This window comes from Culex pipiens, chromosome 2 (genome assembly GCF_016801865.2).
Source record: "Culex pipiens pallens isolate TS chromosome 2, TS_CPP_V2, whole genome shotgun sequence".
NCBI classification, from domain to species: Eukaryota; Metazoa; Arthropoda; class Insecta; order Diptera; family Culicidae; genus Culex; species Culex pipiens.
The window spans coordinates 178,084,117-178,100,196 of NC_068938.1; the positions used below are offsets into that span (position 1 = coordinate 178,084,117).

General features: G+C 47.2%; 1 protein-coding gene across 2 annotated transcripts in view; it reads right to left on the reverse strand.

Annotated features, from left to right (window-relative positions):
• LOC120414951 (MOXD1 homolog 2-like) overlaps positions 1–15,809 on the reverse strand; it is a 29,729-nt gene extending 13,920 nt beyond the window's left edge. Inside the window, exons 1-2 of one of the 2 annotated variants that reach the window (XM_052708747.1) lie at positions 15,219–15,809; positions 5,949–6,399 (exon numbers count right to left, since the gene is read on the reverse strand). In XM_052708747.1, coding sequence (XP_052564707.1) covers positions 5,949–6,212 — 264 coding nt within the window. In that variant the 5' untranslated portion in view covers positions 6,213–6,399; positions 15,219–15,809. Of the gene's footprint in view, positions 1–5,948; positions 6,408–15,218 lie in introns of both variants that reach the window. The other variant, XM_039576281.2, reaches the window with a different exon arrangement.
• Positions 15,810–16,080: the final 271 nt, after the last annotated feature.

A 16,080-nucleotide genomic window follows, 5' to 3' on the forward strand; every position in this document is an offset into this window, starting at 1 on the left:
ACACCTTTAACGTCGCCATAATCTTCCCCGGAACGACGCTAAAAACAGCGGAGAATGAAAACAATAACGACTCGGAAATAAAAAGTCGCAAACATCGCGCTTCTCAAATATTTATGAAAATCCTTCACGATCCTGTCGCGCACCAGCTGTCACGTCCTAAGCCTTTCGGTTTTGTTTTTCGCGCGACCATCAGAGTTTTCCGGGGGAATTTTTAATAAGGACGAGCGTCGTAAACGGCGTCGTGACCTAGATTTCTACGCCAACACCTGAGAGCATTTCAGAAATTAAAAGTGTCCCCCCCTAAAAGCGAAACTCCCCCTGGAGACAAATAATCGTTAAGGTCGAAAAACTCCATGGTTTTGGTGGCGCCATTTGCATTTAGATTGAGTTCGCCAAGTGAGCGCAAAAAGTGTGTGGGGTCCGGATTGTGAAACAAAGGAATTCAATTGGAAAGCCATTCAAAGTGGAAATTACTTAAGCAACAAGTTTTTCCGACGCTGCGCGTCAGGTTGGAAAGTTACGAAACGAGAGTATCCTTTCGGAGCCTGAAGGGTTCCGGAAAAACTTCATTGTTCCCAGTTTTTCCGACATCATAATTTGACAGCAACAGAATGTCAGGGGGTTTGGGCTGCTGATCCGTTCCGGCTGCCAACCGGACGATATGTGTCTGTCTGCCGAGCTGAACGAGGATATATCGGTCCGGACGGTTTTGCCGACCCCTTTCGAGTGAAAATTGGAAAATTCTTCGAAACGTGCAAGAATAAGCATTGCCTTCCTGTTTTCTTTCAAAACAATGGCTCACCCTGACTGAGGACGATCTCAATTGACATCGACATGTGTGAGTAGCGTAGCACATCGTTCGGCAAGACCTGTAGCAATCCGGACCAGCAAAGGTGCAAATCGAATTTCGTCCATTATTCCCGGGGACCCGATTGTGTGGACTCGGACTTCGTCTTGCTGGCCAAGTTCGCGCGGATCAACGCCAATCAGACTGCACACAGAGCCGAGGACCGTCATAAAAGTCAAACCGCACACGGAACGTCCGGGCCGGAAGAAGCCAAAACGAGTGCGGGCTGGCCACAATTTGCATACTACACCGTTCATCTCGTCCGACGAGGAAAAAACCGTCTGCTCTCGAGATATGGAAACCCCCTTTCTCATTTTAATACCTCCCCGTTGGCTATGGGGAGAGGGTGAAAGTACGTACACTCTGATGGGTGTCTGGCCATGACTGCCAGACTTGGACGAATTTACAATGAAGAACGCTTCGTCGTGCAAGTTCTGAAATCCTCGCGTAGAGATTCACCAGGTGTGTGTACTTCCGTAGAACGACACACGTACACGGTAGTGTGTTGTGATAGCAAGCTTTTTTGCTGCGTTACGTTGTCCGGAATGTACACAAAGGACGCTCTCTCGGTACGACGGAATTTTTAAGCAGTCTGACGATGGTTTCTCTGGTTTTCCGTTTCCGGCAGGAGGTTCGGGGAGCCACCGGAAGGTGGCAGGGCTGTGAGCTTCAAGATTTGTTTATCCATTTCTGGGGTAAGTGTCGGCGATATTAAATTGTTTTAGCAAGTGGTTGCCGGGGTGGTATGCAGTGACGCCTCAATTACGGACTTCAAGGGGTACTTGTACGGGACGCTTAGTTTAGAATTTTGAGTGAATTTCAGGTAAGTACGAGTGAAATATTTAAGTTTTTTCTTAGTGACACCTCAATTACGGACTTCAAGGGGTACTTATACGGGACGCTTAGTAAAGAATTTTGAGTAAATTTCAGGTAAGTACTAGTGGAAAATTTAGGTGTTTAGTGTACAAAGTAACATTCGGCGTGGAACTCCAGTTGAGGTAAGTGTTTCAAAGTGTTCTGTCAATCTGTCAATTCAGTCACCTTGCAAATTGTAAGTTGCATACAGGACTTACAAAGTCTTGCATGTAACCCAACAAGCTGCCCATTACATCATGCACCACCTGGTACTCCAACCCGGCTCCTCTCGCCGTAAATTTAATATATTTTAATCTCTAAAATGGCTCCATCTTTTTCGCTTTCCCGCAGGGATAGCCCTACGAAAAACACCGCTCATCCAGCGGGGATAAGCGTGTCTCAAATGAATTTACATGAAAATACTGTGTGCAGCAACGATAAACCCCTCGGACCACTTCCGAGTTGCCGGAAATTGCACCACATCCGGAGGAGATTTACGGCTGACGTATGTGTAAAACAAACCAGAAATGGGCGGCAGCTTAAGGATTACGCCGCCGCTGGTGGTCCCCCTAACTGATGGACACTTCTCGCGACCGCTCTAATTAATTCGGTAGTGCCTCCAGCAATTTCGGCCGGGGGTTATTGCGAATTTCGTGACCCAAACTACGCTCGCGAACCGGAGCATTATCATCGTCATCGCTTCGCGATGGTTATGATTGCCATTAACATTATTATTTCAAATAGGTTGAGCCTCCCGGAAACTTGAAAAAGAGAGCGCGAAACGCAAACTTAATCCGCTTTGCCCGCGGTCGGCCAGTTTTTATTAGTTTAGTCCCGAGGCCCGCTTATCGGACCGCGGAACCATTAGCCTGGGCAAAAATAAATATGAAGAAAAACGACCGCGGAGTTGGTCGTAAAAGCCACGTAACATTCCGGCTACCGGGCGTCATCTTTCTTCTTCTTTTTCTGCGCGAGAGCGCTGAGTGCAATCATAAATGCAGTTCTGCATGAGGGAGGGGCGGGCATTTCACGGTCATGTGGGACTGTTGAAAAGCTGATGAGAAAGGTAAATAATAAATGAGAAATGGTTCACCCTGGGAAGGCTCTGTTTTAATGGGAAAGCGATTTGTAAGTTTGCTTTTAATGCCTCTGCACAAACTTTACGAGCTGGAGCAGGTTTGATTGGTGAGCGTGTTAATGTTGGCATAATTCTGCAGATGCACGCGAGGTTTCACCATCGCCGAGAAGTCGTGTGTTGAAGTCCGGTGTTATGAGCGTGAGTGGGTTGGCTGTCGTGATGTGCAGATCAAGATGCAACTGGGCTCCGTGGACTTCAATCACAGGAGGGCTTTCGGAAGCCGTGGAGAAAGGTTTATTGACTTATTTTACTTCTGTCATCGGGTGCTGCTTACTGGTTTGATCGAGTGTCACCAGTTGAGATTACTAATACGGACTTCAACTCGATATAAGGAGGGTTTTAAGCTGACGCTACTATTACGGACTTCAAGTAGTAGCTAAGGCTTCCACTTGTGGTTGCGTTCATTTTCAGGTAATTGTTTCAGCGTATATTGTGATTACTATTACGGACTTCAAGAAGTACTTAAGATAATATCTTGTTTGAAATTTCTGTAAATATCAGGTAAGTGTTTCAGTGTTCAATAAATTTCACGATGCAGCAGTTCCAGCTAAATATCGAAAAGTGTTTCAGTCAACTCTGTCAATCTGTCAAATCTTCGAGATGTTGCTCAAAACCCGATTGATTATTCAATGTCGAGTTTTGAACAAATACCTCAATGTTCAAGAAAATACTGTCTTCCGACGGTCATTTCTCGCAACAAACTCGCAATTCCAAAAACCATTCAGCTCAATTTAACTCCAAAAAGCCACTCAAATCGAGTATGATTTATGACCCCCTCCCAGAACTAGAGAACAGTTCACTACCTTTCCCAGCGTATGACCCGCCCGGTGATTTACGGCGGCAAATATTGAAATTTACTGCCAACCGAGCTCTAAAATTCAAATTCCTCTTCAGGGAGTCCGGTCCGTGGTCAGACCTACGCTTCCAGGAAGATCCCGAAATGCACATTATTGCAAAAAAGAAGGAGGAAAAGCGGATCCCCAGCACAAACATTACCGGGGTCTTCCGATTTATGATCTGTGTGAGTGCGAGCCCAAAACACATCCAGCGGGAAGCCGATAAACAGAGATTCGAAGAGGCATTAATTTGGGAGGAGGGTTTTCGGGGTTTTTCGGTCGGGCTGACCTGCCTACCGACATCGGTAATCATAAAGTAGGGAAAACGGAAATTTTTCGGCGAACCTTGCCTCCAGGTAGAGCGGTGGACTCGAAAATGTGTGTCTTTCGATTTTTTTTCTCGAAGACCTTGAGAGTGAATGCAAATTCTGCTCTGGCTCTAATTTGTTTGATTTATGGCCAGAGCAATAAATGCGATTTTTTTTTTCGGAAGGCCCTCCGGCAGCTACCGGGGACCTCTCTAATGATAGTCGTCGCAGTTCTTTATTTTTCCTTTCGATAATTGCAGCGTACGAAGGCGGTGTGTGCGCGACGAATCGATGATCCGACCCATGAAATGACCCTTCTTTTCAGAGCTGGGGGACACACTTGAGTCGATTTGGGACGGTTTCTCTTTGTGTCCTGCAACGGAGAGCAACTTTGAAAACGAATCAAATCAGCATTACTAAGCGATTGCCCCGAAACAGCCGAAATCAGCAAAAGTAAATAAAAGTTCGACCTCGACAAACTTTCCAAGCGGGCATCAGGCAGCAATCAGGAAGTTTTCCTTTGGAGCATTTTTATTGTTCCAGCAAATGTTTGCACTTGGCATTAGCGATGGTAGTCGAACATTCCGTAGTCGGCAATTAGTGGCGGTGCCAATCCAGCACCATTTCTACACGGTATTAACACGAGCCAAAGCAACAAACATGCATAGCTAATCTACGCGAGGTACACGCTGTTCGACAAACTCCCACAGTCCTCGCGTGGAACTTGGGATCGATCATCGGAGAGTTCCTCCAACCCCCGCCATCACCAAGAAATATCTAAGCCATGTTACGTTACAAGTGTTGATTTTTCCCCTCCCCATCGCTTTCAAATCTCCCAACGAGAAAATTCCTTCATTTTGCAAGCAACGTGTTCGAAGACATTTTAGCGTGGGCGTCCGCTATCCGGAGATCGTCGGAGCTAATTTATTTCATGTTTCTGCCGACACACTCGCGACAACCATGTTGTACATTCAGAGGGGGGGTGCCAAACGGTGTTCAATAGCAACACTGGATTGCCGGCGCGCTTTCAATTACGGACTTCAAAGTTGAGGAACCTCTGGCATATCGGGGCAAAGTTTGAGGTGTTCCTGAGGGGTAAGTACAGGCATTTAAAAGTGATGTTCCAGCAAGTTTGTAAGATTTCTGGTAAGTACATCCTGTCAATTTCTGTGAACTCTGTCAAACTAGTCAGTGTAAACCGTCAAAAGCCATCAAGATGCGATGTTTGCCGAAAAAAACAAAAAGTTCCGACCCCAACTTTTATCGCAAACATCCAATCAAGACTGATGAGCAAACGTTGAAATAGCGGGAGCAAAATAAAGTCACTTGTATCTGGGCAGATCAGCCGAGTGCTTATGAATCTTCGTTAGAGAGGCATTAATTAAATTATAAACAGAGCGCCAAACGAGACCGCAATCTTGGCCCTTGCTCGCCACTCATAATGGGCTCATAAGTTTTTATGAATAAATTAATTATTTTTCTTGGCCCATTTGGCACTGCTCGAAATTATGCCAAGTTTTCTCGAGGTACTCGCGCCCCATTGCGCATAGTTTCTGGAGCGCGACAATTAGCGAGAGATTTCAAGATTTTGGCGCAGCTTCAAGCGAGCAGCCTTGAACCACTTTGTCAGAACGTTGATCCCAAGTCACGTTTCGCGCTGTGCACGCACAGGGAGGGCGGGTCTCGTCTGAATTAGCTTCAACCAACAAGCGCGACCGCGAACGAGGTCTCCTTAAGGGATTTCGATAACAATCTTCACGTCTAAATTATCTCCACGAGATCGCGCGCTCGATCTTTGGGTAAACGGGGGGGTCGCCGACTCAAAATTTCGGGGTGGATCCCCTTTAGCGATCCACTCGTCGTCGTTTGTTTTTTTCTCCTCCGAGGTAGAAACTTTCTAAACCCGATAATTATCTAGGGTTCTCCACCCCCCGAAAAATGGTTAGTCTTAGCTCGTCACTCACCTGAAAGTGAACCTGTCCGTTATCGACCCAGCCGATCACGACGTCGGCGCCGTAGATCGACCCGTCGGTGGAGAAACCTAGCCCGACGTAGCCGAGCGTCCGGGCCTGCACCTCGAACGTGATGTCCTGGTTGTTGATGCTCCACAGCAGCCGGTAGTTTTCGTCCAGGTCGACCGCGTGGTCCCAGTGGGCTCCGCTGACGGTGGTGGCCACCAGCAGCAGGACCGCGGCCAGAATGGCCGCCGGCACTTTGGTTGAGCTCATTTTAGAACTTTTTTGTTTCACTTCGTCACTGATTGATAGATCGAGATCTTCTGATATCACACTTGATTTTTTTGTTTTCCTTCTCTATTCACTCCGTCGAAATAACTCAATTTTTGGAGAACCAATTGGGATGGTCTCACCGTTTTGCACTCATACTGACGGTGGCATTTAGGCACTGTTGTTTGCACTGGTTAGCTGGAAATAGAGAAAAATTGGCGTTAGGAAAAGCTGTCTAAAAAAGTGACTTCAATTACGGACTTCAAAGTTAAAGAACCTTCATGAGTCTAGTTATAATTTGATTGCAGGTAAGTTAGGATAGTGTTACGTTTCTGTTACGGACTTCAAGGTTCAGGAAGCAATTCCTTGAAAGGTTTTACTTTGATGGCAGGTAAGTGTGTGTTTAGAATAAACCGGTAAGTACACTTAATTGAAGTCTGTCAACACCTAAAACTTCAGAATGATACCTGTTTGAATCGCTCTGAAAGTTTTAGCCTTAAATCAGTTTAATGTTACTCTAAGCTACGTCTTTCCGAGTTCAACTCGTTCCCCAAAAAACTCCGGATTACGCGAAAAACGACAGCGACAATGTGCTTATCCCCCTGGTGCTGACAAACAACCCGCGGGGATGCGATGACGCACGGTGATCAGCACCGTCGTTACATGCGTTTCATTGTAGAGGGACGGAAAAGCAAAGTTTCTTTTCAAAAGCAGCAACTTTTTCGCGCACAAGAATAACACACGAAACTCTTTTCTTCCGCATCAAAAATTTTACAATCTCACGTAACTTTTACGCGTCCTGGCTGCTGCTTTTTTTTCGAGGGGGGGTGGAAATTTTAAAGCTTCTCAGAGGCAGAGAGGTGCCAAAAGATAATTTGTACATTTTGTTGAGTCAAAAGTTGATGTGCTTTTTTTGGGTGAGTGTGTTGTAAAATTTCCGAGCGCTACACATAAGGGGAAGCTTTCGGGCGAGACTGGAACGAGCAAAGTTGGTCTTTTTGGCAGAACGCGTGACGCGTCGTCGAGGATGTCGAATTAATGGAACCGAATTAAGGGAAGATTTTGTCTGCCGAGAGTTGGATTAAAAAGTTTGCTCCGGCAAATTCATTTCGTCGTTCCGGCTTCCCGGATCAGGGCTCTGATGGGAAATAGATTAGCGAAATTCCAGCCATAAATTTGCAGCCCTCGGTAATTGCTTCGTGTGGTATGAGCTATCGGGCGCGTCTTCGACGCGGGATTGCTCAGATTCCCGTAGATATTGAATTTCCATTATCTACCGCGTGAATCCTTCACGAACACCTTGTGGGGAATCTTCACCACTTCAAAAGCGAGGTGGATATCAAGTGATTACATATCTTTCCCGTTTTCCCGCCATTTAGTCGGAATTTGCAATGCTAATCCTCGTAATGCCGGGTGGTATCGGTTGAATCTACGCAAAATCCTCGCACCCGGTTTCCGGTGTGGCCCCCGGCAGTAAACGGCACATTCCGCGTCGGTGAAACTCCGGAATGCGTAAATATGTGCGAACATAGATTTCCACGTGGTCTGGCCACCCCCGACATACGCTCCGTTCTTATTAACGAGGAAATATTTCCGCACACACCACAAGGCTGAAAAGGCCGGGGATGCCCCGATAAAGTATTGATCGAGGTTTCTGGTTTCCGGAGCCTGAAAGGCAATAAAACCGAACGATAAGGGTTCAAATTTCTCCCCCGGGTGAGACTCACAGGACCGCTGCTTCAAACAATGGTTGAAGAGCTGGTACGTGCCAGCAGGTACGCGCTACCGGTTAGGGGGTTTGCAAAACCACTTAAGTAGATCTCGAATGATTCGCACCCGCTGAAATGGTAATGAAATGCCTCTTTGGAAAATCCTTTTCGGATTTTTTTTGGCTGCTGACGCCTACGCAGTGGTTCTTGAGGAGAAATTGATTGAACCACAAGGTGGTCAGGTTCAGTGGCGCCCCCACGTGCCAGGTCAGTGGACGGTGGGCGTTGGGATTCGGGGCATGTTTAATCAGGCGGTCTAGACTTCATTAGTTAAGAAATTACTTTCTTGGAAGGGTCTTTCAAGTACGGACTTCAGAGTTGATTGGTATTCGCTGAGCAGTTGAGGTCATTGACTCACAATGCTGATGTGGTAAGTATTAATTACGGTGAGCGTTCAATTACGGACGTAAGAATTTGTATACCCGGTTGAATTCCCCGTGAAAAATGATGTGTGAAGCAGCCCTTTTCTGGTAAGTACAAGTTAGAGTGTAAGGTGTATGAAGCAGCTATATGAGGTAAGTACAAATTAGGAGTAAGTTCTGTCAACTCTGTCACAGATAGAATCTTGTCAACCCATGGCCAAGGTGCTGACCGCAAACGTTAATCGACCAGTGACCATTAGCGCTCGCTAAATCGATCCGTTTGCTACCAGCACTAGAACCCCGAAGTTCTACCGAGCCATGCCTAGCCATCAATTAGTTCAACGTGGACGGCCCACATTGTCGCGGTGACAACCGCGTCGCTCGGGCTATGTTAATTGGATTCAATCCCAAATCTGTCAAGTTCTGTCAGCCTGTCAACTGCAGAGACGACCGCAGGTCGTCGTCGTCGCCGGCCAGTGCCCCTAATTATGTAACGGATACTTTTGGTCGGTCCAATTTCTCGAAAACTGTACCTGCCGTTGCTGCCGGCAGGTCTAATCGATTCGCTGGAATCGATTCCCCATTCAAAGCATCGTCTTCGACGGACCTCGGAGAGGTGATCACTTCTCGCAGATAACACAGTGCGAGGAGGCCTTTGTTCTGCGTGGAACCGAGTCCAATCTGCGTGACCATAAATGAACTAGTAAATGTGGCCGTCCCGCTTTCTTCAGCGCTTCGTCTTTCTCTCTGGGTATTGAGTTTCTCCTGCGTTCAGGTATTTGACCAAAATTAACTCCGGAATAACGAGGACCCCGGCGCGCTACGCAAACACAAAATCTGGTCAGCTTGTGCGTTGGAAGAATGACCGGGCCAAAGCAGAACCAGGATAATAAAACAAGAAATATTTTTTTACATCAATATTCCGGGGCCCCTTTTGTATTCATAATTCTTTTGTGTGTTTTGACAGCGTTCATTCTATTATTTATAGAGAGCAACACGACGTCGGGAAGAAGAGATTGTTTCCTTCTTCGAAGTGGCGGAATGCAGGATGCTGACGAACCAACTTTGGTTCGGTCCAAGGGAAAAACCTCAACATGTCAGCCCCGACTCGTCGTCCTGTTTGTTTATGTAAAATATAAATTTCTGTTTGCACACATTGTCCCGCTAGCAAAAAAAGAAAAGTCTTATAAAAGCAAAGATGATCATAAAACTTCACACCTTTTCTCATTTCCTTCGGTGTCATTTCGCACGGATCTTGTTTTGTTGTCCAAGTCCTGCCAGCCCTGCCTCAAAATATTGTCATCTGCTAGACAAAGGCGTTCGCCGTTTCTTGCTCTTTTCCGGGGCCCAGTAAAAGATGTCCTTTTTGGTCCGAGGGCTTACAGGGGATTGAGGGCGGAGAAGTGCCAGAATGATAAATCAAACAAACATTTCAGAAAGAGTGCCAAAAATCATGTACCCTCTGTCACACGTTGGCAGTTTCATTCAGAAATTGAGTTTCGTTCCGAGAAATTTAGGTAAGACCCCTAGACGCTCACCAGACACAATGGACCTCGGTGCCATAAATCCTGAAGGCATCAGGAGACACCCAAGCCCAAAATATTTATATTAATGAATCGAAGAAGAGCGAACGACCAGAATCCCATAAAGAACGTCAGAGCTGTTGCGCGCTCGAGAACTTCATTTGACTTCCACGGAAATTTGCTGGGCGGTAACCTGGGCTTCGGGATGATTTATCGGGGCCGAGCCCAACCGTCTTTTTTCTTCCCCCGAAACGAGTTCGAAATTTATGAAGTTATGAGGAACTCCCAAAAACCGAACGTTGATTAAATGATTTCTGGTATGTGTGTAGTTTAATTATCTTTCGGACTCGGCAACCTCCTCGTTAATGGGTGTAACTAATTTTTGGGTTTTTTTCTCCCGTCCAAACTCCAGGTCGAGACTCGACTTTGTTGTGTTTAGACAGCCCTCTCCTTTCTTACGTGTGATGATGTTTTGTGTGGGGTAATTAAATGCACGAAAACTCATCTCTGGCTGGGTGGAGGTGAGCCACTTTTTAATTGTAAAAGCAATTATCCCAGATCGTTAAATTAGTTTCGACCGATCTCGGGCCGGGGCACCTGAGCGCTGGCGTGAAACCCCTTTAGGCTTATTTTTTGGGTTCTCCTCAAAATTATCCTATTAGAGCGATTAAATAATTCACCGGCTTAAAAGCCAACGCGACGGCGACGACGCAGTCGTCGAAAATAGACGCAATAAAGAATTTACGACTGGTTTCAATAATTATCTAGCGGAGAAAGAGTGCATGGTGCGCTGAGTCACTTCTTCGACGACGGTGTGAACGAGATAATTGAGCTGCGCGCGCGTAGAATTTTTCCGATGGCGTCGCACTTATCAACGGTCGGGGTCCGTCCATTCATGAACGTTCTGTCTGGACAGATTGAGATAGCGCAAACTGGTCGGTGACGCCACTTCGATTACGGACTTCAAGTGGGAGGTGAGGGAGTGAAATTTTTGGTTGAGACAAATTAGCTTTCTTTTACGGACTTCAGGTTGCTGGTAAGGAAGTGACATTCAGTGCTTTTTTTGAAGATCATCGGGTAAGTAGAAGTCATGCAGGTAAGTCGACTTCCAACGGTTCCGGAATCTTCAAGGGTAAGTACATTCCACCTTCTAACACTAACACTCTGTCAGCTGTCAACTGTCAACGTACTAACAATTAAACCAGAAAACAGGAAATCGATTTCCATTAGCCATATACCCACATGTTCCCAGCTAATCTCGACCAGCCCGTCCTAGTCACGTAACCCAAGACTCATTTGCAACAGGGAACCATCTCTCACTGCGTGAACCACATGTTGCCGCCGCCGTGAGTCACCGAACCAGAAAACATTTCCGTCTCTTGTACCCGCTGACACTAAATGGTGATTTATCAGGAAATATTTGAGGCTTTTTCTGAATATCTCTCCGGGCTGCCTTTCGGCCGTCCAAAAAACCAGTTTTGTTTGTTCGCTCGCTCTCTCTCTATCCGGCATCGATCTACATTAGTAAAGTTTTTAACTTTTTTTCCCTTCCACGCCAGTTCCATGCCGGATTCCTTCTATCCCACAGCATCCGAAGCGAAGAAGACGATCAGCTCGAAAGAATCCACTGGGAAGAAGCGACGAGACGAGAAAGCACTCAAGTCCGGATCACGTTCACGAGATTTCTCCGGCTCTCTATTCTGGTCGGTTTTAAGACGGTCAGAAGAGGTAGCAGCAGCCTCGGAAGGTCGAGGCTGTGCTTTGAAATATGATACGTTTTTTGGACCGGCTTGAGATGCTCGAGAGAAATTGGGCGAAAAAATGTGGTAAATAAAATATGGCGTAAGGTTCAACGAGAGCCTGCTAGAAGTTTCAAGGTTAATCCGCGTGGAAAGGCTCCCGGGTATACACATTAATTTTCTATAAGTCCCCGTTCTGCGGAGGTATTGGATTACCGCCGTTCTGGGCAAGTGTCTGCGGTGGCAAGAAGCTGTCAGCCTTAAAAATGGTCCTCGCCGTCAGCAGCGTGGCGTATGATGTTTGACGTGCCACTCGCATGCTTTCCTTTTTGTATGTAAATATTTATACCAAACAAGGACCGCGGTTGCCGACGATCTCGATCTCAACCGGCTCAGCTTCCGACACCTGAGAGCCGTGGTGAAGCGAATAATTAAACCCGTTTCGCCGAAAGGCGAGGTGTCAAAAATGTTCCGATTAACAGCACTCACATTTGCATAGCCTGGCAGAGCATGTTGAAATGTTTTCATTAATTGAGTACGACGTTTTTGAGAGCGGGGTTTTCAAGACGTGAGAACGGCTCGCGCGAGAAATCAATCACACAGCAAAAAGTGCGAACGACGATAATTAGAGACTTGTCCGGTAATACGATCCGCGGCTGGAGGTTGCCAAACCGCAGACTATCTGCGGCAGCCGGTTAATTTAGTTAATAGCTGTGGCCAGCAGGACGACCTTGCGATCTTGGCAGCACCTCGAAGGTGCTAATTATAGCGCCCCGAAAGGGCGTCTAATCGAATTGAAGTCAAATTATACACAGTGACTGCGATTTATCGCGTTGAACCGGATTTGTTGAACTCGATCGCTCGAGAGAGCGAGGAAAAAAAACTGGAACGCAGCGTATTACGAAAGCCTCGCAATCTGACGTTCTGATCTCGGCGCGACGCGGACACTTGTTGTGAGAAGTTGTGTAATGCGATACGCGAGCTTGGTGGGCTTGGGAAGCTTGAGAAATGATGCAGTAGACCGCTGGATGGAGTGGAGCGATCAGTCAAAACTGAAATTTCGATTGCGGACTTCAAGTGGCAGCTAATGACCGCAGTGTTGACGCAACTTTTTAATTTAATCAAAGTTTGTGAAACCGAGCCTTCAAGTACGGACTTCAAGTTGCAGCTCAAGCTGCAACGATGTTCCGATACTGATCAGTCTCAGGTAAGTACGTGAAAAGTGTCGCAGCTGCTGCAGTATCTTCAAAGACCCGACCGGGGTAAGTACACATGTTCAAACCGCACTAACCACTGTCAATTGTCAAATCTGTCAGCTGTCCGTAAATTACTAACACTCAAGAATACGGCAAGCAAATTGGGCCGACTGCGTGCGGCCCCGAACCACTCGAGCAGCCAAACCGCTCAATTAGTCCGCAGGGAACATCAAGGACACAGTCATCGGCGGCCCCCGCACTGAGTCACTTTGAAGCTGCTGCTGCACCGGCTTCTGCCTGCTGGTTTCCATCATCCGAATCCACTTGAGGCTTAAGTCGGTGGTGCACAGCAACGACAAAAGGAAGTGCTTCATTATCTTTATGGCCTCCAGATATCCCTGCGTTAGTGGTTTGCCAAACAGGCAGCGATCTTGCGCACGATCATCGGAGGTCGCTTAGAATAACAATCATAACTTAAGCTGTGTGTTGCGCTCTGAGAAAACCATATGGCATGAGATCACCGAGCACGTGAGGAGGTTTCAACTTTCTTGAACAGATAAATATTTACGCTGCGCTGAAGATCCGGGGATCGTCGCACGGCAACGCCCCAAACTCCTACCCGTGTGACGAAGTTAATCCAATTTCCGGCGGAGTTGAACCTTAGGGCTTCGCGGGTCACTGTTTGTTTCTAAAACAATCGGGGCTCGTAAAAAAGACTGGGCGCTTTCCGTATGACGCGCACGTAATTATGGATGCAGAAGGGTGCGGGCGCACTTCAACTAGAATAATTTATAGAATTTTACGATTGCCGTAAAAAATTGTGAAGTCGTCTTCAGTAGACGGACGTGCGTCCCTAGATTGGACGCGAAATTGAATAGACGAACGTCGCCGTGCGGAATTAATTGAGAGCTCGCACAACGGGGGGGAGGTGGGGGTTGTCAGGTCGGTCTTCAAAAGCCACTTCAGCGCAGATGACTTTGCGAGAGGGCGTAATGAAGATGATGATGTTGATTTGTCACACGCGTGCGCTGGACCACGTTCTATTTTTAATGATCGATATTAGTTGGAGCTAAGTGGCGAGGTCGACACCTACTCGCCAGGAAAAAATGGCTTGCAGCTGTTTCCCGGTGGGGTCAGCTCGACGCCGAAAAGCGCGTAGGCCTGACGATTATCGACGGATATTTACGACGCCCGTCTCCGGTGTTGCCGCAACAGCTTGGCTCGACTCGGTGTCATAATCCATATCTCATCCCGGGACATCACATTTCGAGTTGATGGCGGTGCCACCAACGAAGATGTTCAAATTAATCTTGCAACGCGGACGTCACGACGGCTAATGGAAATGTTCTACCTTGATGGTTCAAGGTACGGTCGATCGGTCCATTAGGCGCAACCGCGGTAGCTGATCAAGCTATCAACACGTGCGTGGAGTCGACGGGCCGCCAACGCGCGCCGTTTGTTTACAGTTTCTCCCTGAAGGTGTCACCACATGCCGACAACTGGAACGACGCGCGGACCACTTGGCGATTATGAAAACATAAATATCTCTATTTTTAACCGCCGAGGGACAGACCGTCTGACAGTCTGAAGCTGCGCGAAATTTATACTCCGACAGCTGCTGGCGTTGCCAGCGCGGTCCACCCACGGGCAAATTAGCGATCTCGATGTCCATAAATTACCACCTTCGGAGGACCTCGATTAACCTCCAACGTTTCGGGGAAACATTCCAAACTTTTTTCTGTGGAATGTGCGTTTCCCAACCTCAGCACAATTATTCATAACGTTAACTCGAAATTGATTTCCTAGATCTCTCTCCATCGCTGCGCGATGAGCTGAAGATCTTCAACGCGCTGCTTCGCGAGCGATTGAACTGTGTTATTACTTTTGTTTGTTTGCTTCGTACGGAGCCCTCCTTGAATCATCCAGCTAATTTTCATATGATTCATCATCTTTTCCAACTCCACAGCTTCACCGTGGAATTCTTCGGCCGCGGCGGTTCCCATTTCTTCGTAATCTAATTGAATTCCACCAAAATTGAGCACAATTACGCTCCCACATGGAGTTGGAGCAGCTTCGCTGCTCAACCTTTCAATTGTTTCCGAACACTTGGGCTGCTGCTGGTCAGCAGCATTCCTCACAGTTTTTCAAGTAGCACTCTCCAGAGTTCCCTCTGGGAACGAACACACTAGTTTGTCGAGGAAGGGGTCATAAAACCACAACCCCGCTTTTATGGATTCGGGGCCATCATCACGTCACGTTACACACTAACAGGAAATGCCAACCAGACAACATCGCCACAGTGGACTCTTTTTATGACGTCCGTAAATTGTTTCCGATCTCGTTTTTTTTTTTGTTTGATGTGTTCTCTTCACTGCCGTGAAAACGGAATTAGCATAAAAGGCACTTTCTGGAACACCAACCTTGATAAGAGACTGGAACAAAGTAGTGAGGGGAAGTTTTTTCCCAGTAAACACAACAGAACTCAGCACGACGTGGTCTTGAGCCAATATTTGCCAGCGCACTGATAAGCTTTCTTCGCTAAGCTGGAACACTCGAACTCTGGGTACACTTGAACTATTTGCTTTGATAAGCTCGTCTTCACTGCGGCTTGCAGAACACTGATATCACATCTTTCTTCCCCGTGCAACCACTGCTTATCACCCGTTGCGTAGTCGTAATCCGTAATCGGTTTAGTCACACCACCTGGGCACCGGCCCACCGGCTCCAAAATCCATCAATCATCCAGGCCCGGGACAGCTCCGCGTTCCGCAGCGCGTACACCAAACTTCGATCCACACCGCAGTATCGCAATTACCGCCCCACAGCTTCAAACAGATCATGCACGAACACGTCTTGCACACGCGATTCCAACCGTCGAACCGCGAACCAGCACCGCAAAGCGAACGTACAATAACAAGAGGCAGACACAGACACAAAAAAAAACGGAACGACGAGCGGCAGCAAAACCTCGACTTAACTCTAGCAATGTCACGACGAAACTAAAACTCATTTGGCCGAACGGCCCCGACACCGTGTTCAAAGAGGGGGAGAAAGCAACAGAAAAAACACACTATTATTCCATCATCATAACGCTGCTACCACACACACACACATCAATACAGCAACATCAACAGAACAACACGAGAACGCATCGGTGCATGGAATTGCTGCTAAGCCTGGTACACGTCGATAAACAAAACCGAGTCTTGCACTCACACCACTTTCTGCACCCTCTTCATCGCGCACTCAACATTCATGCTGCTGAAGAACCCTCTTGGACCG